This window comes from Engraulis encrasicolus, chromosome 3 (assembly GCF_034702125.1).
Source record: "Engraulis encrasicolus isolate BLACKSEA-1 chromosome 3, IST_EnEncr_1.0, whole genome shotgun sequence".
Classification (NCBI taxonomy): Eukaryota; Metazoa; Chordata; class Actinopteri; order Clupeiformes; family Engraulidae; genus Engraulis; species Engraulis encrasicolus.
Window position 1 is genome coordinate 24619897 of NC_085859.1, and position 26483 is coordinate 24646379.

General features: G+C 44.1%; 1 protein-coding gene across 1 annotated transcript; it reads right to left on the reverse strand.

Moving 5' to 3' along the window:
- Positions 1 to 12817: 12817 nt before the first annotated feature.
- Positions 12818 to 16637, reverse strand: tor4ab (torsin family 4, member Ab). Its single transcript, XM_063194385.1, has 5 exons — positions 16426 to 16637; positions 15245 to 15391; positions 14818 to 14946; positions 14312 to 14493; positions 12818 to 13385 (listed from the first exon to the last, which is right to left on the reverse strand). Exons 1-5 carry the CDS (start codon positions 16612 to 16614, stop codon positions 12839 to 12841), a joined length of 1194 nt encoding a protein of 397 aa, XP_063050455.1. The 5' UTR covers positions 16615 to 16637; the 3' UTR covers positions 12818 to 12838.
- Positions 16638 to 26483: the final 9846 nt, after the last annotated feature.

The following is a 26483-nucleotide window of genomic DNA, read 5'->3' on the forward strand; positions in this document are numbered from 1 at the left end:
CCGACAGGCAGGCAGGGAGGCGTGCAGGCAGACAGGCAGACAGAGCGAGGGGCCCCAGCTTTTACCGAAAGCTCTGTGAATCGGCTCTTCCAGTCAGCCCAGTCGGTTTGCGCGAGCTAGCTAGCGAGTGAGGTCACTCAGGCCACAAGGCTCTGCACGCGGGCGGGAAGGCTTACGCACAGTTCACTGCACTGCTCCACCTCCACCTCCATCATCTCTCCAGAGGCCCCACAGCTCTCCCAGCCCTCCCTGCCCAGCTGCAGCTCTCCCCTGGGGGCCTCGCACTCCGGCAAGTGGGGGGTGGGTCCGCCGCCGCCGCCGGAGCTCATCATCATGGGGGCCATGCAGTGGGTCGCTGCGTTCACCCCGTCCCCCGCCTGCAGGGGGTCCCAGCTGATGGGGCACGTGCAGCAGGCGCCTCCTTCCTCCGTGTAGATCTGGAGGAAGAGCAGGGCGGACAGGAGCATGAGCCAGCGCCGGGCCACGTCCGGCCGCTCCTTGGGCATCATCGGGCGGGCGAAGGGCGGGTAGAGGACGCGGCGCCGGGCGCGGGGACGCTGCTGGGGCTGTGGTGGTGATGGTGATGGTGGTGGTGGTGATGGTGAGGAGGACCAGGGCTTGTGCAGGTCACCCACCGTTGCCACCATCGGTGCCAGGGAGCTGGGGTTGGGGCAATGCCTGGCCCCTGCTTGGATGGCTTGGTAGCAGGATGCTGGACTCTGGTTAGAAGTACACATGTTGAAAATGTGTCGCTCCAGCGGTGTTGTCAAACGGGTTGAGGTGGCGGTTCTAGCGAATTGAAGAAGTGACAGTGTGACACTTTAGTGCTCATTCAGTAGACTTGATCTTCTTCAGTCACTTGTTTGCTCTTCTGTGTCTTGTTCTTCTGTGAACAGCTGAGAAGTTGAAAGTTGAGGTCTTTTCTAAAATTCTTCTAAAATATCTTTGAAGTCTTGCAGTTAGAACTCGTTCCCAACTATTTCTTCTTAGTGTCTCGCAGTTTGGAATTCTTCTCCAGTATCTCTTCTCAGAATCTCTCAGGTTTACCTCTCTCTCGTTCTTCCACCTTGCACTGTTTTTTCTGCTCAGGTGTGCTCACCTCTTTGCTGTGTTCTGAAGCACTGACTCATCTTTAAATAGATGATCAGCGGAGGGGAGGGAGGGAGGGAGAGGGAGAGAAGGAGGAGAGGAGAGAAGAAGGGAGGAGGAGAGGAGGTAGAATAGAGGTAGAGTAGATGCAGGTGCAGGGTCCCGTCCCGTCTGCCTCCCGACTCAACCCCACCTGAAAGCTCCTACCTGAAAGCTCCCTCCTCAATCATAGGTCATGTTTGTGCCATCTATTTTTAGAGGGAGAGAGAGAGAGAGAGAGAAAGAGGTGGGGAGGTAAAGGTATGAAAGAGAGAATGAACGAAAGAACGAAAGCGACCTTTTCACCGGCGTTGAAATGAAATGCATCCTACCCCCAAAACCCATCCTCCCGCTCATCATGTCAACCACAGCACGCTAGCTAATTTTCACTAAACCGCACCCGCTCATTCCCAACCTGCCTACCTATTAATCCTGTGTCTGCTCCAAGGCTGCTATGTGTCTGTGTCTCCACACGAAATGAAAGGGGTAGCACACACGGGCAAGGCGGCGTGTTGCTATGGGTTGTTAGTTCGTGTTGGGTGGTCAACAGGTCAGGCCTGGCATGGGTCGACACACTTGGCTGAGTGAGTGGAAGGCGATGTAGCAGGGAGGAGTATCCTGGTATTCAACAGATGTGTGGGCACACCATGTAGTACATTGGCTGCCATTTCACCGTGAATTTTTAAAAAAGATTCCTTACCATTGTGAATTTTGACATTCCAGTTTCTAACTCCACAAAAACAAGGCAGAAAGACTTGAATGAAAAAAATGAGGGTGTAACAGTCAAATCAGCTTCTTTGGCGGAGGCCTGCACTCTCTGAGTCCATCATTTCTAGTTGTATGTACATTTGCTCAGTATCTATAAAGCAGCAATTAATGTATTTTGTACAATTAAAATTTATATGCTGTGTATATTTTACACCCATCTCTATGCATTTGAAAGAGAATTCATTAAACCGGAGCAAAAACCAAAATTCCATCCCATTGACAGATCAGTAAACTACTCTGAGAGCCACCAGATCCTGATATCCGGCTCCATTGTTGAGAGTGGCACTCACATAAACTATGTCAAAGTGACTTGGCCTTGGCTTGGCAACACACGCGGTTCTTCTCGTGTGGAGCAGAGTAGGCTATTGGCAAACACATGAGAGGCGCCTCGTGCATGCCATTCTAGGACATGCAGGTGTGTCTAAATCAATAGAAACCACAAGGTTTGGCAGGCAGCGCACCACCTCTCACAAAATGCAAAAATCTCTGTCCCGGAGGTGACATTGTTTCAGGCTGACTCTGCAAGGTTGCATTATGTGTGTGGGCGTGAGAAGCAACAGAGTTCAAGACTGCGGTATGTATCAATGTCAGAATGTGAATGTGCAAGAGTTCTCTAGAAGTGAAAGAGAGCATGCTTCTGATTCTTTTAATTGCTTTCTTCATGATCATATCCATACCAAAAAGACAGGCTATATAAAGAAACAAGCCCCTACAGATTTTACAAAATGTTACACAAGAAATTACACTTTTGTAGTATTTGCCTTGGTAAGCACTCATACACCTTGCATGCACAATGTACACCAGGGGTCCCCAACCTTTCTGGGTCTGAGGGCCACCAAGGGCTACTGAGGTCTACACAAGGGCTTCTTTTGTTCAAAATCTTCTACTGATGTCTTGGTATCATTCTCAAATCACACTATTATTGAATCATAATTTGCTTATAGGTTATAAAGAATAAATAATCTCATATTTAAATCAAGAAAAGCATTAACCGAGACTAAAATCTGGTAGTCGTCACTGTTTATTAACATTCTTGGTGGGCTCCTCAGAAGCTCCTGGAAGGCTACCTGGCGCCCGCGGGCACAACGTTGGTGACACCTAATGTACACTATGTTACGGTAAATGGAATGTGTATGTGTACCTTTGTGCCTCTGTGGGGAATATGAAGAATGGATACGCCACTTTTAGTTTGTATCTTAAAAGAAATGTATTGTTACATGAAACATTTTGTGTTACATATAGGCCTATATCTTTTCTGTATGGGCACAGTGAAGGTATACAACAGCTCAACCTCTAAATATATTTTAAGAGCCGTTGCGCCTATTGATAGGGAAGTGAAGATTATGGTAGGAAGGGAGGTTGAAGAGAGAGAAATGAGGGTTGTTTTTTATGTAAATTAAACGTTTTTTTCTGATGTTCTTTCCTGCTTTTTAATTATCCATTGGCAGGAGATGATGTTTTGACCTTGCAGTCTTTCTAGGATCAGGGAAGTGACCTTATGCCAGACTTCAACCTGGATCCCGACACCCAGGCGAGTAGTCCATCTAGGCATTAACATGATGCACCACATGCTATTTTTTGTACATTTGGGAATAAGTATGATCACCAGAGGGCAAAATCAATCAGATGTCTTTTGAGAGAACGTGTCATCACACCCCGTTAGCGAAAGTAGGCACGTTAGCTGTGTTACATGTCTGTCAGAGGAGCATTTTATGTTGTAATGGCAAAGCTTTCAACTCTGGATAATCCTTGCAGCCCCAAAATGCACGCCGGTTCACCAGTGGAGAAGTGTCATTGAAAAGTGAACTACCTTTAGGAATGCACTTCGACTTTTCATTGCCATTCTGGTAACAGAAAATGTATAACATCATGTCCTAACGGGTTCTAACCATCGGATCCAGATCACATCATTCCATGTACTGTAATGCAAGCAACTTCTTATTTTGTCAGCACTATGTTCAGTTGACAAATTGACAAATTGGCTTAAAATGTTGCAACATGTTTCACAGGAAACTGTGACAACATCACAGGCATTTTCTGAGTTCCAGTTTTCACTGTTGTTCCAGTTTGCCTTTATAGTAGTACAAAGCGGATTCCAAAAAAGTTGGGACACTTTGTATTTTGTGAATAAAATCAAAATGCTGGCATTTTTAAAACATCTAATATGTTAATAAGGTAGAGCATTATGTACAGACAACATATCAGTTGTTAAAGTTGAGCAGAATTATTGTTTTGAGGTAATTATGTGATCATTTAAAATTTGGCCCATGCAACAAATCTCAAAAAAGTTGGGACAGGGCCAAAACATGTTGTAATAGTTGGATAATTCTAAAAATTACACAAGGAAGAATATTTTAAAAGGAACTATATTGACTGCCAACATGAATGCACAAATAAAATACCATCACATAGAGGCTATGGCACTCAGCGGCAAAGATTTTGAGGGACTAATTACTTATCTATTACACAGAAAGATTGAATTATCAAAATTGCAGGCATATAAGGCCTACTTCCGTAATATAGAGTTCTGTGTAATCATTGCACGAGTTATGAGATCATGACATACTCGTGGTCAATAAGCAAACTATGACACTCCAACAATGACAGCTCTCGAAAAAATGACCATAAACACAACACTTGATTAATGCACATGATGCAGACATTAAACAGTGTTAAAAAGTGCGGAAAAGCTCATTCTATGGACCTAGGACACATGTGAAACTGTCCTCTGATTACAGAATGGTAAATATTTAATCCATTTTGAAAATTATGGAGTCATGCACCCTCCAGGTTATATAGAAAATGAATACTTCAGCTTGATTTAGTGGTCAGTCTGAAAGACAGCATATATGATGGTAAGGGGGTGCAGAGGTAACTTGGTTAGGGTCTTCTTACTCATGTAGAGCATTAAAATGAATGTTGAATGATACATACAGACTTTAAACAGCAAACATAGCTACCAAGGCATTATATTTTGGAGCACCGCCTTTAGATATTGCCCCATAAAGGTGGCAAATTTCAATCTCTACTATGTTCCAACAGTGTGGTTCATCCTTAGAGTAAACAGGTCACAAAATTGTTTTCTTGCAGTCAGGATATGCCACATATTAAGCATAACAAAAAGGTAAACAAGTTGAAGAACACACCTATCAGTTGAGCTGCTGAAATCATGTCTCGCACATCAAAATATCAAATTTTTGAATAAAATTATGCCATCAGTCAAAGTATCTAACTGTTCAGTCTCATCCCTTGTGTTGTGTTTAGTCTTATCCAATATAAAAAGCATTTTATTGGCCCTGTCCCAACTTTTTTGGGATTTGTTGCCAGGGTGAAATTTTAAATGATCACATTCCTCAAAACAATAATTCTGCTTGACTTTAACAACTGATATGTTGTCTGTGCATAATGTTCTACCTTGTTAACATATTGAATGTTTTGAAAATGCCAGAATTTTGATTTTATTCACAAATTACAAAGTGTCACAACTTTTTTGGAATCCGCTTTGTAGTCTGGTGTTGCCAAACCTCAACGTCTTGACCTGCAGAATTGACAGTTAAAGTTGCAATGTTAATTCAACACTTACAAAGTCCAAAGCGTGTTGGCACTAGGGCCGACTTCAGGCAACTCCACACGCCGACAAGGATTGTCCTTAGTATAAAAACCCTTTATTAATCCATGGACATTGTTACAGAGATAAAACGGCCAACCGGTTTCAACCCGCACTGGGTCTTCATCACGCCCTGATGAAGACCCAGTGCGGGTTGAAACCAGTCTCAGTTTTATCAATGCCAATGGATTAATAAAGGGTTTTTATACTAAGGACAATCCTTGTCGGCCTGTGGAGTTGCCTGAAGTCGGCCCTAGTGCCAACACGCTCTAAATTAAAGTTGTGTCGTTCGTGAAAGAGCCGGTTCTTTTGAACGAGCCGGTTCTTTTGAACGGCTCCCTCAAGTGAATGATGGGAACCGGATCACAGCTGGGGAGCCACTCTACCGCGTTTGTGTTAATTTTTTATTCATTTTAAGCGAGTAATTAAATTTCGGAAAAAACACAATTGTTTATTTTAAAGAGTGGCAAAAGTGGTCTTTAGAAGCATGAGAATAATCAGTTGTTATTTGGACAAAATAACCTAGAGGAGGAGTCAAAATATTACATTCTAAACACTGAATAAATAATTGAAAAAAGAGCCATTTTTTATCTGCTCTTTGAAAGGACTAGGCACTAAGCCACAAAGATTCGGATCCCGTCAAAGACCAATAAATCCCATCTCTAACCAAAACAAAACATGCATGCATGGTAGTGCTTGCTTCCCTGCTTGCTTGCTTGCTTCCAGGCCACTGGATCTGGAGGTCACGGACTCTAAGCAGCAGGAGGGTCACGGTGAACTCCTTCTCCTCACGAAGGAATGCGGTGACTCAGTCGGGCAGATTTGATATCTTGTTTTTGCCCGTCTGTTTACACTCGCGGTTATTCCCCTGGCCGTCTTTGTTCACCTCCAGTGACCACCCCCCTACACCACCGCTCCTCCCCCCGCCCCCTCCACCACAGCACCAACAAGAGAGCCGGGCCGGGAAGCTGAAGGCATTCAACCACCCCCTACTACCACTGTCACCGCCCCCATCACCACCACTACCACCGCCCACCACATACTACACACACACACACACACACACACACACACACACACACACACACACACACACACACACACACACACACACACACACACAGTCGCATGGACATACTCACATGCAGGCCACTGTAAACACAAACATGCTCAGAAACAAAAACACTCTTGCGTGCCTCGTGCTTCATGCCTGCTGTGTTTGTTATTGTTGCACTCACTGGTTACACGTGATGGGCATCACATGGGAACTCTGTAAACAAACCTGACGAAGATTCCCTCACTGTCTTTTACTAGGATACTACTACGACTACTACTACTACTACTACAGTACCAATACTATGACTACTACGACTAATACTACTACTACTACTAATAATAATAATAATAAAATAATAATAATAATACAATAATAATAATCATCATCATCATCACAATAATCATCATAATAATTGTTTGTATAACTTGTATAGTGCGTCAGTGCTTATTTGTGAAAAATAATAGGTAATGGAAGAAATGGATAATGGATATCAAGCAAGCACAGTAAAGGCAGAACTCGTCATCTTCACTTGATACAGAAGAACAAGCAGTACCTAAGAACAAGAGTAAAAATTAAAACCAATAACGAGATCTGAATATAATCCAAGAATACATTTAGTATGTCTGTAATCTACTGGTTCAGCAGTGCAAAACACAAACATTTCGATGGCAACAAGTGATCTAAGTGGGAAAGACTAGCGGCATGCATGTAGTAAATAGTTTTGTGTGGCCAAGCAAGCACTTTGCTGTGCCAGCCGGCAAGCAGCACAACATCTCGGTCACACAGGGCCGTGTCAATGTATTTGGAAGTCCTAGCTGAAAAGCTGCCACACTCACAAAGTTGACATTGACAGCCATTTGTATATAAATACATGAACGAGTCAATACTAGGGAGGGGCCCTTTTAGTTTGGACCCCCCCAGGCAACTGCCTGGTTTGCTCGTCTGGTTGTGACAGGCCTGCTGTCATAGCCTGAGTGCTTGCTTGCCTTCCCCACCCATCAGACCGCATTTTAGCCACAAAACAGAACAAAAAATGCAAAGAATGTTTTTCTCCCCTGTGGATCTCCTCTGCTGCCTGGATGCTGTCTGGGATGGGATGGCTCCTTTGCAGTTTCTGTAAGCCTACTGCACGCGATGAGGCAATTATAAGGAAGAGGGATAAACACGCCACGCCATGCCATCTGCCTGCCTGCCTGCTCGCCTCCCAAGTGGCCCCATTCTCCATGTGAGGTAACAGTGGTACTGTACACAGTAGTTTTCCTCTCCTTGACCTCTGGATGGCCTGCACTCTTCCATAACAGCCTTCACTGTTTTTGTATCTCCAGGACCAGGTATGCAGTAGCCTACAGTAGCTGTGTCGAGCCTTGATCTGGAGTGCCTCCACCCTTCAATAACAGCCCTCTCTACTGTACCCAAATATGGATACTGTAGGGTTCTCTTTTAGCTATTTTGGGGGGACTTTTTTAGCTTGATTTATTTGACTTATTTGATTGGACAGTCAGGGAATGTGACAGGAACTAAGTAAGGGGAGAGAATTGGGATATGGCTTGGAAATAAGAATAACCCAAGCTGAATTCACACCTGGGTCCCCATGGGCGATATACAACATGTACTGGCCCTGGTCAACTGTTATTGTACAGTAGTTTTCCTTTCCTTGACCTCTGAAGTGCCTTCACTCTTCCATAACAGCCTTCACTGTTGGTATCTCCAGACAAGGCCGCTGACAACTTTGGCTGGCCCGAGGACAAAGTCATCTGAAAGGGCCCCCCACTCAATACATTCAATTATAAATGCATTCAATACATTCAAATTAGTGCCCCCCACCCCCCATCTCCTTGGGCACAGGCCAGCTGACCCCTTACTTAATTGGACAGTCGGAGATGGTGACAGGAAGTAAGCAGGGGAGAGAAATGGGTTAGGGTTGGGAAATCGCACACTGAGGAAGGCAGAGCGCTGAAACGCGTCTGTGTAATAAAGAAACCTATGCATGGTGCGACCTTTTTTTCATTTTTCAGCTTTACAATATTTTGGTCAGCACCCTTAAAAGGAAGAAAAAAACTGTTGGGTGACGCCTGCTCCAACCCTTATGAACTTTATGGTTGGGAAATGAAATGACCTGGGCTGGACTCACACCTGGGTCCCCATGGGCAATATAGCACACACATATGGCATGACGTGTACTGGCCCTGATCTCCAAGTCAGGTAGTCTAGTCTACTGTTATTGTTCAGTACTTTTCCTCTCCTTGACCTCTGGAGTGCCTCTACCCTTCCAAAACAGCCTTGACTATCTCCAGGCAAGGTATGCAGTGCACAATAACGTTGTTGCTTCTTGAACTTGAGTGTCTCCACCCTTCAATAACAAGCCTGGTTGACTACTGGGCCTACACTGCACGTGAGGTACTGTACTGTTTCCACAGTCTTGTTTTCAAGTTTTGGGGGGTTTTACTCTTTATTTGATGGGTCTGTCAAGTGTCAAGTGTACTGGTTCCATTGTCTTGTTTTAAAGTTTTGGGGGGTTTTAGTCCTTATTTGATGGGTCTGTCAAGTGTGATAACAGGGAGTAGGTGGGAGAGAGGGATAATAATAATAAACCCGGGTCCCCATGGGCGTGCAGCTCATTTATGGTATGACGTGTTGCCCCATGCGCACCCCGTACACATACGCACCTATTTTCTCACCTCCATCATTCAATAACAGCCCTGCAGTACGTAGCTGTCGGCTTACGTGTTTTTTACAAGTAGCATACACACTTTGGTCACTTATTATGTGGCCAAACACACCATAGAAGTTGCACACTTTGGCAAACGGACACACACACACACACACACACACACACACACACACACACACACACACACACACACACACACACACACACACACACACACACACACACACACACACACACACACACACACACACTGTGAGTAGAGGTGACTCACTAGTCTTGAACCTCTGAGTACTTTCGGACGCGACACAAAACAGAAATAAAGAGTCTTGAATCCAAAGCTTGAGTTTGATGTCTTTCTTTACCGTAACTTAAAATCATACAAAACAAAAGATGAATCCTAACTCCTATCTAATAATTAACTGAAATGTGACGGTCAAAAGACTGTGATGCTCCTATGGTTCGTGGCTTCTACACTGACGTTCTTCGTGCGTCCTGACGGTTTTATATTAATATTAACAGCCAATCAAAATGCACCACTGTGTCTAGTGTCTAGGTAAAACTACAAAATTACAAAATTAATTCGTATTACACTGAATATGCATACAATAATTCCTAAGTATCCAAATGAACTTAAATTCTGCAAAATATAAATTCTAAATACAAAATCTATGTACATCAATAAACATTTTACTTAAACATAGAAAATGGCTCTAACACACACACCCTTCAATAAACGCTCAGCTGTGGGGATGGACACGCTAGGTGTTTTTGTTACCTGACATACAGAACAGGTATAGAATCATCTTTGGTTACTTGCTGCTTGCAGTGTTTGTACTGTCATTTTCCTCCTTGGTGTTCCCTGGTGCATGGTAACATAGGATGTGTCCAGTGTAAACATACGTTTGCGCATATGTGCTGCTGGCACGCACGACATGTGCACAGTTATTTGCCCTACCGGCTTCTGAGTGTGTGTGTGTGTGTGTGTGTGTGTGTGTGTGTGTGTGTGTGTGTGTGTGTGTGTGTGTGTGTGTGTGTGTGTGTGTGTGTGTGTGTGTGTGTGTGTGTGTGTGTGTGTGTGTGTGTGTGTGCATGCATGCGTGTGCATATTGTGCGACCACGCACGCACAGTTATTTGCCACCACCAGCTTCTGTGTGTGTGTGTGTGTGTGTGTGTATGTGTGTGTGTGTGTGTGTGTGTGTGTGTGTGTGTGTGTGTGTGTGTGTGTGTGTGTGTGTGTGTGTGTGTGTGTGTGTGTGTGTGTGTGTGTGTGTGTGTGCACATGTGTGTGTTTGTGTGCGTCTGTGTTTGTCTTGTGGGAACTTACTGGTAAGAGGGTAAATTAAGTGAGTCAGTTGCCACTGTTACTGTAGGTGTCAATCATCCGCATGCCATGGCAACAAGATTTTTCCAAAAATACTAGAAGTGGAGCGGTTGATTAGTATGTGACTATCAGGAAAGAAAAATACACAGTGGAAAGGATCGCTGTAGTAGAGCATACAGTAAATGTAGGCCTAAAATATGACTTATATACTGTACATGCAAAGCATTCGCTCTGTTTTCATGATGTGAAGGTATCAGTACAGTAGTGAAGGTAGCAGTACAGTATCTCATGTGAAATCTACTGTCTGTGGCTGTATTTTAACTGCACTTTAATTCCATGTGGTCAACCACATTCATTAAATACAGGTAAATTCAGATGTTAAGGTGGCTCTCAAAATAACATTCAGCACACTAAATTATATTTTACGTAAAAATATTTATCAAGTGGACTAGTCACGCTATATCCTTGGCCGTGAAAGGTGTTTACCCCACCAGAGCTTCAAAAAAATTAACGACTCATCAATGTAGTACAACCACCTTTGGAAAAGCACTGGTGCATATCAGCGTTTTCCAAATAGGTAGACATCTTTGTAAAGATCTCGCTTAATTTCTCAAGGTATTGAGGTCTGCATCTTCTGCCAACAAGTTCAAGCAATCCAAACCCATTAGTCTGGGCTTCAATATTGCGTGACACACACACACACACACACACACACACACACACACACACACACACACACACACACACACACACACACACACACACACACACACACACACACACACACACACACACACACACACACACACACACACACACACACACACACAGACTATGAACGCTGTGAATCGTTCATTTGTCTGTAGGCCATATAGGAATTCAATGGGAATATTTTTAGCAAGGACACAGCCAGACAAGGGAGGAGGTTTTTAGGTGGTGTGGTGTGGTGTGGTGGTGGTGGGGGTTGGTCGGCAGGTTTATGTCTATCAAAATGTTTTGGATCGTAGGCTAAGGCAACCTCACGCTGTTAGAGTTCACCGAGTACCGTTAGGCGTGGTAGGCACTCTGCATGACCTGTTAGTGCTTTCACAACGAAAAATAAAACAAGCCAAAGCCTTGGGTGTCAGTCACATAAGAAGAGTGCAAGTGAAACCACAAAAAACAAGGAAGATTGATAGGCGTCTCACACGGCAGCAGGAGCATGACTTGCAGGTTAGCCTAACCACCAAAATGCTAAAAACAAACAAGCAACAAAACACAGGTCACCAAGTCAAGCTTCAAGAGCAACCACCTTTTGTATATTAAACCCATCTCTATTTGAGAGCAGGGCTGTCATTCTGGGGGGTAAAGTCTGGCTAAGTCACCAGGGCCCCATGTGTATAGGGGGCCCAAAACACAGTCTGATGTTATGTGAAAGTTATATGACTGGGGGGGTGGGAGGCTTGTGAGCTGATTGTACATAGGGCCCACAATTTGCTGCCACATCGCTGATTAAACCCATCTCTATTTGTTTGAAGTGGCTTCAAAGTGGCTGCGTTTTCAATGAAAGGTCGTCAGGGACACCCCCTCAATGCAACCGAAAGTTTACGGAAAGAAATACGTCAGAGGCTGAGGTATCTCTGTTGCTAATTTAATAACGATAAAAACATCTGTCATTTTACAAAACACATGAATGGAAGTCGGCTGTCAAATCCTGAATGTCAATAGCGATCATGCAATTTGTCGGGTTAGACCTCATAACAATCATTCAGGTACACCTGGGCACACACAGACACAATAGCACACCCACGCGTGCACACCCACGCGTACACACACACAACATAATATATACACACACACACACACACACACACACACACACACACACACACACACACACACACACACACACACACACACACACACACACACACAGACACACAGACACACAGACACACAACATAATATATACACACATACGTCATACAGTACGGCAACAAATACCTCGATACACTCTACACCACTTGACATCACGCAATGACACAGACATTCACACACCTCCATTCATCCCGGCCACCACAGACACAAACCCATACAGAGACGTAGCATACACACAGCAAGATCATAGCCTACACAAACACACACATACACAAATACTTCAACAGACACACACACACACACACACACACACACACACACACACACACACACACACACACACACACACACACACACACACACACACACAGACACACACACGTACACACACGTACACACACACAGACTCGCACACACACCCCTCTCTCTCACAGACTGTTCACCCTGGCCACCACTTGCTTGCAGCCGTGTTGGGAGTACTGCCTGCCTCCAGCGGAGTAGTAGGCCATCTCCGCGGCCAGCTGCTCCACGTGGGCGCGCTCCGGGTAGAAGCCCTCGCGCATCATCTCCTCCAGGAAGCACTCCACCACGTGGCTCTTCTCCAGGAGCAGCAGGGCCACCAGCGCCTCCACCTCCCCCCACAACGGGTGCTGCTTCTCGGCCAGGCTGCTGCGAAGCGCCTCCTCCATCTCCATCTCCTGGCCCTTCGAGAAGAAGGAGGATGATGATGATGAGGAGGAGGAGGAGTTGTGGAGGACGTGGCGTGTGATGTCTTCGTGGCCAAGGTTGCTGAGGAGCACGTAGACGACGTTGAGCAGCTCGTTGCTCTGATCGGGCTTCAGGAGGTCCAGCAGGGCGTCCAACATGGCCGCCGGCATCAGCTGGGCCTCGTCCAGCACCACCAGCGGAATGCGGTCGTCTTCCTCGGCGACGGTTGTCGCGGCAACCACCTGGGCGACCAGCTCGGCCGCGCACCTGGCCGCGTAGTGCGGGGAGTGTTTGTCTTCTCAAAAGAAAGAAAGAACGAAAGAACGAAAGAAAGAAAGAAAGAAAGAAAATGATTCTTTGACAAACCACGCAGCTAAGCTGGTGGAACATGATCTCAGTACAGCGTTTCCATAGAGACCTGTTTGTACTGACTGACCTCGAAGCAAACTCTGTCAAGGCTGAGAATTATTGTGAGAGTTGTCAACTTTGAGTGAGAGTTGAAAACGTTATGATATGTTATGATGTTGTGAGTGTTTGTATTCTAATTTAGTCTGATGAAGGTCTGACCGGAACATCAGCTTTCAAAAGAACATAATTAGCAGTGTGGCATAAGAAGCAGTGTTGCACTTTTCTACACTCAAAATTATTTTGTGAAGAAACACCTGAAAAAAATACAGTACAATAAGAGATAATGTTAGACATACACAGACAAAAACCCTCCCATTTCCCTATTCATATGGAAATAAATGGTTAAAGGTACACTGTGCAGGAAATGGTCAAAAAAGGTACTGCAATTATGCTGCTCATTGAAACTAGGCTGCCTATTGCCAAATTTGATCTTTACATGAACGTTTACTAAGAAATAAACAAATTATTGGACTAGTATGGTCCAAGTAGAGTCATTTTGCAGATAAAAATGGCTATTTTAGGAAATTCAAAATGGCGGACCATGGAGACGATACCCCTTTTCATGTATAAAAAGTGCAATTTTTCCAGTCATAATGAATACTTATAATTTAATGGTGGTGGTAAGTATTCATGAAAAAGGTAACATTAGTGAATGGGCAGTATGAATTCTGGAAATAAACAAAAAATCTCACACAGTGTCCCTTTAAAAATTTATAAGAATTATCTATAATATATATATTCCAAAATTTGTGTATGATTTTATAATATCCTTTCCATATGGGCACACACCTTCGTCCTCATCTGGTGGGCAGCTGTGGGCGGTGAAGTACTGTATGACCAGCTGGTCTCCCACCACGGAGCGGAAGTGGCGAGCCAGCAGGCGACCGAGGTGGCTCTTGCCCACGCCGCTGGGGCCGTGCACGGACAGTGCCAGGGGCCGCTGGTGGGAATAGGTGGACAGGTAGTCCTGCAGGAGATAAAAGGTGGACGAATAAAAAGGCATTTGTCATTTTTGCATGGCCCTCTCTAAAATACGATCTATTCTGTGAAAAGTACAAATACAGCCGTGTAAGTCAACTCAACTTGAGACTTCGATTTTTGAGTTGACACAAATATAAGGCTCAAATTGTTTTAACTCACAAAACTTAGGACCTTTAGACCAGCAGGGCAACATACTTTTTTAAGTTTAACTGGCTTGCATTGCTTTACAGTGTATGCTTCTAATTGTTCCTTGATGTAAATTTTCGGTAAATTTTCTGTGATTTTTTTTGTAAATATCGCCCACCCCTACCTGCAGGTGCTCCATCAGGGTCTCCACGGCCCGCTGCTGGCCGAACACCTCCCGGCCCAAGGTCTTTTCCAGGCCCTCAAGGTCGTACTTCAGCACATGGTCATCCAGGTTCTCGATCGCGTTGTACACCTGTTGTGGAACAAGATGCATTTTTTCCCTCTACTTCAGGTGCTGGTTATACGTACATGTTTTTTTTAGGGGGGTTATGCTTTATTATGTGACAGTGACAGAAGGACAGGAAACAAGTGGGGAGAGAGAGGCAGGGAAGGAATGGTAAACGACCCAGGCCGGACCCGAGTTGCTGGCGTAGTAAGCTAGTGCCCTACCTTTAGGCCACGGTAGGGCCGCACATAGATATTTTCGTGTGTGCCTCCTGTATATTTTTTTTGTCAGGATATTTTTTTAACCCAAGAAAAAAAGAACTCACCTGCAGGAAGACGATGATGCTGAAGAGGAAGAGGAAGGGCTTGGCCCGGCTCCTCTCCTTCTGCTTGGGCATGAACTTGCGGCCGTCGCTGGGGAACAGCACCCTGGACCTCCGCTTCTTCCTCCTCTTCTGGGCCTCCTCTGCCTGCTGACAGTGGTAGACGGTAACCACGGAAATCAACTCAAAGTACTTAAGTACAATATACCAGCATTTTAAATAGGCTACTTTAAAATACTAGTATTATCGATACCAGTACTTTTGTAGTGCAGCTGAAACAATTCTCTCCCATGGCGACTTGTAGGCCTACTTGTAGCAGAGTATATTTTACCTGGGTAATCTATACTTTTTGCCCTCGTGAATTAATTATGTATTCGTTGTGTTGACGTGGACAGTAGATACATTTACTCAAGCACTGTGCAATATTCCAGGATCTACTTTGCTTGAGAACAATACATATTATCAACTAATAAATTACTTTTAATAATGATAACCTTTTTAAAAAGAAGTACTTTCGTACTTTAACCTGTAAGTTTTATTTTCATTGCAAAAACTATTAACTTCTACATGTGGACTAATATTTGACCAGGAGAGTCATTACTATTATGCAAGTAATGCTGGATAGTAAAGTAAATCAACTTACGTACTGGTACAATATTCCACTATTTTGAATACTTCAAGGTACACTGTGTGAGATTTTTAGTTGTTTATTTCCAGAATTTATGCTACCCATTCACTAATGTTACCTTTTTCATGAATACTTACCACCACCATAAAATTCTAAGTATTCATTATGACTGGAAAAATTGCACTTTTCATACATGAAAAGGGGGATCTTCTCCATGGTCCGCCATTTTGAATTTCCAGAAATAGCCATTTTTAGCTGCAAAAATGACTGTACTTTGGCCATACTAGAAAATATTAGATTATTATACAGTAAACTTTCATGAAAAGATCAAATTTGGCAATAGGCAGCCCAATTTCAATGAGCAGCATAGTTGCAGTACCTTTTTTGACCATTTCCTGCACAGTGTACCTTAAGTATTTTTGAAAACAAGTAATTCAGTTGAAGATTCTAATACATTATTCTCCTTGCGACTTGTAGCAGAGTGATATTTAAGCAGGAGAATCTGTCTACCTTTACCCAAGTGAAGTAACTGTGTACTTCGCCCATGTCTACCAACCTTCTGATCGCCGGGCCCTGTGTCGGCACCGCCGCACCCCATGGCCTGGCGTCGTTTCTTCATGGCCTTATAATTGTTCCAGACTTGCATGACGGCCCGCAGCTCGGGCGAGAAGATGGAGGGGCTGGGGGGAGCGGCCTCTGGCTCCTCTTCCTCTTCCTCGTCCTCCCCTTCCTCATCCATCATCATGCCGTCGTCTGAGTAATCTTCATCGGACATCATCTGTAGAGAACATGGACAGACGCCACATGGCTGAAAATGGCATTAAACTGTACGTACAAACATTGAACACCATACAAACATTCGATGCGATACGATACAATTTTATTGTCATTTTAACTGAAATTCATTTTGCAGTGAAATTCATTTTGCATTTAGCCTAATTTAAGACAGGGCGTAGGCCTACATAACATCACACAACTAATGTGCCATGCATGTGGAGCATAAAGCATGCTAGTGTTCCTGCCAAACTTTAAACACATAGTATATGGGCTTTTTAATAGACAGAAAGATAGTGGGAGAGAGAGATGGGTAGGGTTGGGAAACGACCCAGGCTGCACTCAAACCTGGGGCATGCAAACTTGGTATCATGCATTAGCATCATGTGCCACTTCACCCCCTATTTCTGCCAAACGTTTGAAGTATCTTGAGCTGCATATTATGTGAATTACAGATGCAGTTGTTATTATAACAAATAGGCCTACAACCAAGCAATAAGGATATTGTCATCAGGGCTCTAAATCAACTTTATTTATCTCCAGCCAAAATGGTATAGATGCTAAACTTACTAGCCAAACACACACTCGCTAATGGGTCAAAGTGGCTAGTAAGTCCGTCTTTTCTACCAACCAAACTGAAATTTCAGCAGCATTTGGCAGGTTGGTTGGTGATACTATAATTTAGAGCCCTGCTTGTCATATACAGTACTACATAATGCATAGAAATAAAGTAAAGTAGGGCATGCAGTCAGTGTATGCGTGAGAACAGGATTGTGAGGACAATATGTGGAGGTCTGAATGCACTGTGTGCCAACTCCGCTCAGTCTTTGATGTTCAATCTCTGCTCTATATCGAAATCTTTAATGTCTTGCCAGTGGTATATTTTTTGCAATGGCTTTGGTAACCTGCCCTACGGTACAGCATCTGGATGAGTTTCCAGTTCCTAAGACTGCAGCCGGTGGGAAATGTGGGTGTTGAACTTTAGCATGCCGTGTAAAATATTTTTCTCATTTATGTTTTTGTGTGATGCGGCCCGAGGCAGAGACGAGATGTCTTATTTCAGACCTGTAGCTGGCAAGTACACCAGAGAGTCTCATTAGACGTGATTAAGATTTGGGTTTTGGCACTAAGTGGAGTGTGTGTGTGTGTGTGTGTGTGTGTGTGTGTGTGTGTGTGTGTGTGTGTGTGTGTGTGTGTGCGTGCGTGCGTGCGTGCGTGCGTGCGTGCGTGCGTGTGTGTGTGTGTGTGTGTGTGTGTGTGTCTTTGAATGAGTGTGAGAGAGAGACACACACAGCACAGCAGAAGTTGAAGGGGAGAAAAAAATACTTTGCGTGCATGCACGGCACTTCAAACAAGATGTTGGTTTGTCATTGAATTGACTCCATGCATTTCCACTTAATTATGGCCCCAGATTGACCCCGTTGTCATAACAACCTCCTGTCTGAACCCTCTCTTCACCCCTTTCTTCATACCCGGCCGCAAGGGCTGGCTTGTTGGCTTGGCTCGCACCCACACACACTTTTACCTCAGTAAACCCAGTGGTGGTGAACTCTGAATGACTCCTCTCCATCTCCCCCACGACTCTCCCAGACGGGGAAGCCGACAGGGGAGGGGTCAAAGTGGTAAAGTTTCCCTTGCCCCAGAGAGACGGGGCCCCCAGAATTGGGCCCTCATTTTGTCGTTTGTAAGGGGAGGGGGGAACTCTTCTGATAACTTTCTCCCGGGCCCAGCAAAAGCTGCCCGTAGCCCGGCGTCCACAACTTAATTTCAGGAGCTGCGGGTGGACTCAGAGGTACTCGTAAGATGTTTTGACAGCCTGGCCTACATCCATTGCCACAGCCAATAGAAAAATAGTCAGAAGGGTGGTGGTGAGGTGGGGTGGGTTTGGATCTGTACTTCTCCTTTCGTTATTAGCTCTATAACCTCATCGCTCCACTTTGCTGTGGCAGAAGCAAAATTTGTCCTATAGTCATCTCATTACTTAAAGTCAATGGCCTAAGTCACATGTACAGGATTAGCGCTCCTTTTTCAGCATTAGTTTATCAACAAACGTTTATAGGCCGGATGTTTATATATCCATATGCACTGCATGAACAGTGCAATGCCAAACTGCGACCTGGCTGTACAGGAAGACAGTATACAACATACAGCCTCTACTTCTCATAGAGCTGCTGATTGGGAGACTAAAGAAGACATTCGCTCTGTAATGGAGAGTGGAAGAAGAAATGACAGAAGTAAAGCACCACAATTTAAAAAAAACAGGAAGTGGCCCTATTAATTGTCAAAGCAAATGTCAGCAAGCACTATTAAGATTCTATTAAGGTTCTTTTTCCCTTATTTGGTTAGAGAAAGTACATGTTTGTGGTTTGGAAATACACCATTTTACTAACGAACACCTACAATAGACCATTAAAGAATTCATCTAACAGTGCAACAGTGACAATCCTGAAGACGGGTCATCTTATCGTTTAGGGAAAGGGCCGAAGAGTAGACTATACGTGGCTGAGTGGGTTGAAGGCCAAGGTCCTATTGAATTGCAGGTTTTTTAATTCTATTGCATGTTCAAGCATGCATATCCCTCTCATTACTTGTCTGTGCATCCTCTAAGGCCACGGCCAAGACAAAGTTTTTAATAAGGAATAACCTTAGAATAACCTGTAAATATGTTGTCATGTTACGTTAAGTTGTAGTTTAGTTGACCAGCGAAGCATGCACTGGAATGATGTGCACATCGTAATTCCAGTGGTTCATCCAGAACTAGTCTTTGCCATTTAAGTAAATTAAAGGTTTTTAGTCCTAATTTAGATGGAAAAACACTGAGGAATGGTAACAAAGACAGAGTGTGTGATGTGTGTGTAAAGGAAGGAATTAGTTAACTCTTCTGATGAAAGTGCACATCCTTCTCTAATAATGCATGCTAACTTAACCTGAAGTGTATATTTGTTTCAACCCTTAATTTCTATGCTTGAAATGTTTCACATTACACCGCTGTCTGTGGTGGTGACCTACAAATGAGTGTTCCTGGTGCATGTGTGGAGGCATTTATGCAAAAATAGGCCCTCTAGATGCAAATAGTAGACAGCCCTACAGCTACTCTATGACAGCAGGATGGCAGAGTGTTGAAGAGAGGCAAAAAGAGAAATGCATTAAGAAATTGATAAAGGAAAAAAAAAACTTTTAGCATCAGTTGTGGATGGCCAACATGGAATGCGTGGAAGGTACTGTTAACTGTTAACCACGGCGTTATAACACGGCGTTATAAATTTGCTGTTACCAGAATGGCAATGACCAAGTCATAGTGCATTACTAAACTCGCTGTGTTATTATGTCATAGTATTGCCGTACTATGTACTTTTCAATGACTATTACAGCGTGCCACAGGAGGTACGCCGTGCATTGTGGGGCTACACTGTAAAACAGTAGTGTGTATTACTTTATGTGTGCAATCCTAGGGCTTAGGTTAGCACATAAACCATGAAATAGCTGCGAAATGTCAACACACCCCCAGCAACCTCCTGTGTGTGAAAGGCAGCCTATTATTATAGGATAAAAAAAATCCAATCAAAAGAAAATGAAAAAGTGTAAGCAAAAGCTGGTGAGGAGAGTGATATGGGAGGAAGAGATCCGGATAGAAGACCCGTAGGGTGGCTCGTCAAGAGAGTGCAAAAGGAGGGGGTGGAAGGCAGCGTCCATCACCTACCTTTGGCTTTGTGTCTGCAGCCCCTGCTCCTGCTGTCAATCACCGGCCAGGAAGTAACCACCACTATCCAGGGAAAATGTGGGTGCCACAACAGACCCAAACTTCGCTGGCTCAGTACGCTCTTTGTCTTTTCCGTTATTACACTCAATATCTATCTATCTATCTATCTATCTATCTATCTATCTATCTATCTATCTATCTATCTATCTATCTATCTATCTATCTATCAGTTCTTTCCGTCCTCGTCCTGGTTCTGTCCTCCGGTTTCTCTCTCTCTCTTCTCTTCCTCTCTCGGCTTGTTTGTGGGAAATTTGCATTCTGTAAGCAGCGCACCTAACCAGGTTTACATAATGTCAGCTGGCCTGCTTCCGTTATGACTATGGGGTCGATGGCCATTGGGAGTCAGTTGATTTGTACTGGTGTACTGCTTCCCTCTCAAGTGGCCAGTCGTGACCTTATAGGTTGGACAGTTTAGAATAGTGGTTTTCAAAAATGGGGGGGCCGGGACAGAGTACTAAGGGGAGCCACAGCAGGTTGGAGGGAAAGTATTGCAAAACAAAATAAATAATTGAATACAATTAACTAACAAAAGTAAACAGAAATAAACCAAAAATAAGCCAAACAATATTCCCATTAGTTAAGAACCACGGTTTCTAGTCAACTCTTTGAAATGGCCCACTGCTCTACACTGCTATATTTATCATGTTTCCTGGTTGCATTTAACGATGCAGAAACCACATCGATTCGACTTACGTAGGTGGTGCTCAGCAAAAAATAGCGTGGCACGGCCCATGTCAGGGGGGGGGGGGGGGGAAATGTACTTGTATATTTGGGGGCCTTGTCATGATCAAGTTTGGGAACCTCTGGTTTAGAAGGAGAGAATGTAGGCCTACTCATCCAGGCTCATCAGCTGTGCTCCAATGGATAGGGAGCTGCTCTTAGTAAGTTTACAGGTTCATATCATCCATGACTGAAGTGACCTTGAGCAAGGCGTAAGGAGTAAGGAGTAAGGACTGTAACTAATACCCTGCAATAACTGTATGTTGCTTTGGATACAAGTTTTTGCTTAAAGGGGTACTTTTATTGGGGCTGAATACAGTTAAAATCGTTGCCCTGTATAAAGGTGGTAAAGTGTCTTATTTTTCAAGTTAGACGTTGTCTTGTTTTAAGGAGGGAGTAAGTATCTAAGCTAGTGATAGTCAATGGATCACACATGCTACAGTGATCCATTGACTTTCTCTATCTTAGCTACATACTCCCTCTATTCACTTGCCTTAAAGCAAGACAACGGCTAACATGAAAAATAAGACACTTAACCACTTTCATAAACCCTGGCCAACGATTTTAACTGTATTAAGCCCCAAAATAGTGGCATACCCCTTTAACCCCTTAGTGCAGAGCCTATGTTATAACCTGTCACAAAAATTGTAATGGCTATGTCTTAATCTGTTACTTAACTCTCCCTGTACTGTCATAGCAATGTTGTTATGATGTAGTGGAGTATTTTCAGCAATAGTGAATAGGCCCGCCGGCAACCCCATCTGCGGTAAGAGGCTACTGGAATTATGTAATACATCTTTAATTACACCGTATCACAAATATGCAGAACAGAGAACAGATAGCATCCAAAATCAACAAACAAAAGAGTCTGCACACGTTTGGTCTTTCTCATCGTTCAATTGTACGGTATTCATGATGGACCAATGCATAACATGTGGCCAAACCAAACTCGTGGGATGTCCCATAAAGACACGTCTGATGAAGTGCAGTTCCAACCTCAGTGTCACCTGGAAAACGTCAACTTCACCTCAGTAAATAAAATTAAATAATAAGAGTGCATACCGTCACCTTTCTAGATTATTGGAGAAAGGCAGCAAACCCAATGTGTTGTGTTAAGTACAGTGCTTTACCGTGAATCACAACATGTGACAAGTTTTGCATAGCAGATCACAATTCCACCTTTCACAAAACTCACAAAACATGCAATGATCTCATGAGCAATGAGTTTGCTGCCTGTTTGGCTGTTGGCATTCTGCACAGCTGGCGTGTAAACACAAGTGTTCCAGCAGCCACTTAAGGCACTTATGTCTGCATCTGTTTACACCTCTGTGGAGAAGGCAGGGCTGGAATAGGACAAAAAAAATCAGGCCGGACATTTTCAGCCAAGACCGGTCCTGAAGAAGGTCGGATGACCGAAACGTTGTATTAAAGTTTGTTGGTGGAATGAACAGTGTGCGGGATTTCTTTACACTTGAAAGCCAGGACCGGTCCGCCATGCACTTAGAGAGACAATGAAGCCTGTGACAACAGTTTTAGTCATCTATATTACAAGCTATTTTGAACACAATAGCAAAAATTATTTGAATCTGACTCTGAGAAGTCAGCTGTGGTGGCATGAGGACTGATTCCACTATATTGAGACACGCCAAAATCATACGATACAATACGATACGATTACTTTATTGTCAGTTTACACTGAAATTCATTTTGCATTCCTGAGCAAGACTCGTTTAAGACAGGACATAAGCATAACATCACATCACAAGACTATTGCACAACTGACAAACACAGAGGACACTCATCAACAGTTCACCGGGCAAATACCCTGTATGCCTAAATGGCCGGCATTGGCCACTTAAGGCCCTTCAGTCTCCATCTATTTACACCTCTGTCGGGAAGAAGGCGATCACGTCTTCGTTTGGGCTTTAGGTGGTGAGGTGACTTGTCACTGGAAACTCTGAGGAGTGAATAACCTTTTGGCTTCTGGCTGTTTTGCATGAATCAAAAGTGCCAGCGGGGGTGTGTGGGGGAGTGTTTGTGTGGTGTACGTGCAATTGTGCATGTGTGCCTGTTACTGCTCCTGCACCTTACGGTTCATATAGGCAAAATCATATTACGCATACCCCTATCAACAAAAAAAGAGGAATCTTATACATGTAATGCTACATAAACCTACCCCCCCCCCCCCCCACACACACACACACACACACACACAGACACTAAGTCCTGCTATTTAATAGTTTAATTGACCAGGGGACCAAGATTATAAACACAGTCTGTTTTATAATACAGTAATCAAAAATTCAATTATGGCTCAAATGAATGCTTTTAAAAACTAATTTGGAATTATATGTTAATATTTCGGGACAAAAAATATTCTGGCACGTTATGTTAGGAAGCTTCATTGAAATCCATTCATTCTTCACTTGCCTCAATCGCCACAATCTGCAATAACAACGGCAAATTCCATCACAGACCATTCTCATAGGTTACAGATTCTCTGTGATTGTCTCCTCCTGTTTCCTCCCCCTCCTCTAGGCCCCTCCTCCTCCTCCCGCAGCTGCTCATGGAGGCGGGACTCAGCTCCACTTCCTGGTTCTCACCTGTTGGGGAGGAGTTACAGAGAAACAAGCACTTAATAATTATAACTATGAAGACACTGATAGGGCTTTCAGGCCGACCAGAACGGAGCCGGTGCTGGTGCCCGCACCAGTTACGTTCAGCATTATAGTGCTTATCTTCGAACCTCCCGTGTTCATACCGGGCTCTGAACTTTTTCCACACATGACTGTGTTACCCGGATGAACCTGCTGATGGCCACGATGTCGCCATGGTTCGCGGAGAAAAACCTAGTATTTTGCGGTTCGCATTGCGAACCAACTTTCCGGTTCGCGAATGCTAAAATCTGTGCCGTGAACACGACGGCCAGTTTGCGATTAGGTGCGGGAACAGGCACCGGCACGGTTCTCAGTTGGCCTGAATGTGCTATGAGAGGAAACTACAAACCCTGAAAATAGCAGCTAACATCTCAGAGTACCTGCAACCACTAAGGCCTATATAGTGTGGGGATAGTAGCTAACAGTAGTGATGGCAAAATGAGGCCTCCTGAACCGCTTTCAAGCCAAAAAGTTCTCCAAATGATACATTTCTCGAAGCCTCAACGAACAGTTCTTGCTGGCACCATCTGCTGTGTAATGCAATGGCAAGGCAGGCATTGATTTCATTTTACGTTTCTTGTTATTCGTATCCGTTTCAATAAACGCGATAGGGTGTGTGTATGGAATTATCATGTGTTTGAGTCGTGATTGTGAAACACTCAAGCCAAGTTTAACCCTGACCCTGTGCTCTCGTGGAGGTGAGAGAGCATCATTTTGTGGAGGTCGGACTCGGCATAAGCTACGACAGTTGGAACTGGGAGTGATAGGCCGTAAACAGTGAGTGAGTGAGTGAGTGAGTGAGTGAGTGAGTGAGTGAGTGAGTGTGTGTGCGTGTGCGTGTCTGTGTGTCTGTGTGTTGTTACCTGCAGTGTGTGTCTTCTTGCCTCTCATCTGGAGGTAACATCCCCCCACCAGCAGTGATGCGAGCACAATAATCTCCGCCAGCCATACAGTGATGAAGACTGGAGAAATACCTACACACACGCACACACACACACACACACAAATACACAGAAATACACATACAACATGACACACATAAGGGGGGGGGTTGTTAGCATGAAAGGTTGACATGTGTTTGTCTTTGCAGAGGAGCACATAAGAGCACCGCAACACAGTAACGACTTGGACCCATCGCCAACATCTAGACTCTCCCCAAAACCAAACCGTCAGTGAAGTCTTTGAAGGTTTGAGGTGCCAAGGACATGCTCTTGGCATACTCTCGACATGGGTATGGACACCCCGTTCTTGTCAGTTTCTCTACTTTTGGCTTTTTCACAAAGTGTGTATCTCAGAGTTTACTGAAATGCAAGATTAGTATTATAAATAATACATTATTATCTATTTAATTATTTTTATTTATTTAATTATTTTATATACTCATACGTGCAGAGTTCAAAGGCTTCAATGTGCATTGCGACACATGAACATCGAGACGAGTCAAACCACACTTTGACTACGATTGAAAGTTAGCGCCAACAATGCCAACACACACACACACACACACACACACACACACACACACACACACACACACACACACACACACACACACACACACACACACACACACACACACAGTGCTAGTCATGAGATGATACTGTGATGAGAGGTCAACTCACTGCAGAGGCAAGCCTCATCTGAAGGGCCTGATTGGAGGCTGGTTGTCAAGGTGGTTGTCAGGATGGTGGTTGTCATTGGTAACGGCGTGGCTGACATACACACACGCATGCACACACACACACACAAACACACACACACACACACACACACACACACACACACACACACACACACACACACACACACACACACAATCATTGTTACCATGAGACTTAGAGACACACATATCTTTACATATCTATTCTAAACCATTGATCAGCGTTTTACACACACACACACACACACACACACACACACACACACACACACACACACACACACACACACACACACACACACACACACACACACACACACACACACACACACACACACACACACACACACGTCCTTACTGGTGCATGAGGTTAGTGGCAGTGTGGTGTTGATGCTGCTGACTTTGTTAAAGGCTGAGCAGGTTAGATGACCCCTGCTGACATCTGGTGACCTCTGATGACCCCTGATGACCTCTGGAAGCGTCAGCACAGCTGATCTGGAGTCAGTCTGATTCAGGGCATCAGGGAATACCTGGCCGGATTCATGAATAAGAAGGTAGAGAATGCTCGCACATCAGTGGCACAGGTGCTGGACAAAATAAAGTAACGGAAGTAAATGATAGGAGTCCGCAACGCTGTTAATGCTCCCAGTGATTTATTTGCACGACGTTTCGTTCTTTTTCAAGTGCAACAATAAATCACTGGGACCATTAACAGTGTGGCAGACTTCTATCATTTACTTCGGATTCATTAGTAGTCAGTTGCCTTTGCATAATACAGAGTCCAACAATTAAAAAAACATATGAAGAAATATTTAAACACACATTAATTCAAAAACTAAAACACACAAATTGCTGGTCACTAAGGGGTTATATCTTCATTTTTATACCTCCTCTTTGTCTAAAGGAAATTAGTGACATAAAAATATGATGAAGCATAATTATTTTTAAGTCAGCAAAAATTGCTTTTGACTTTAACGATCATAATCAGCACCACTGGTGACTCATGTCACTCACCTCACTTAGAACCCGCCCATCCAGAGACC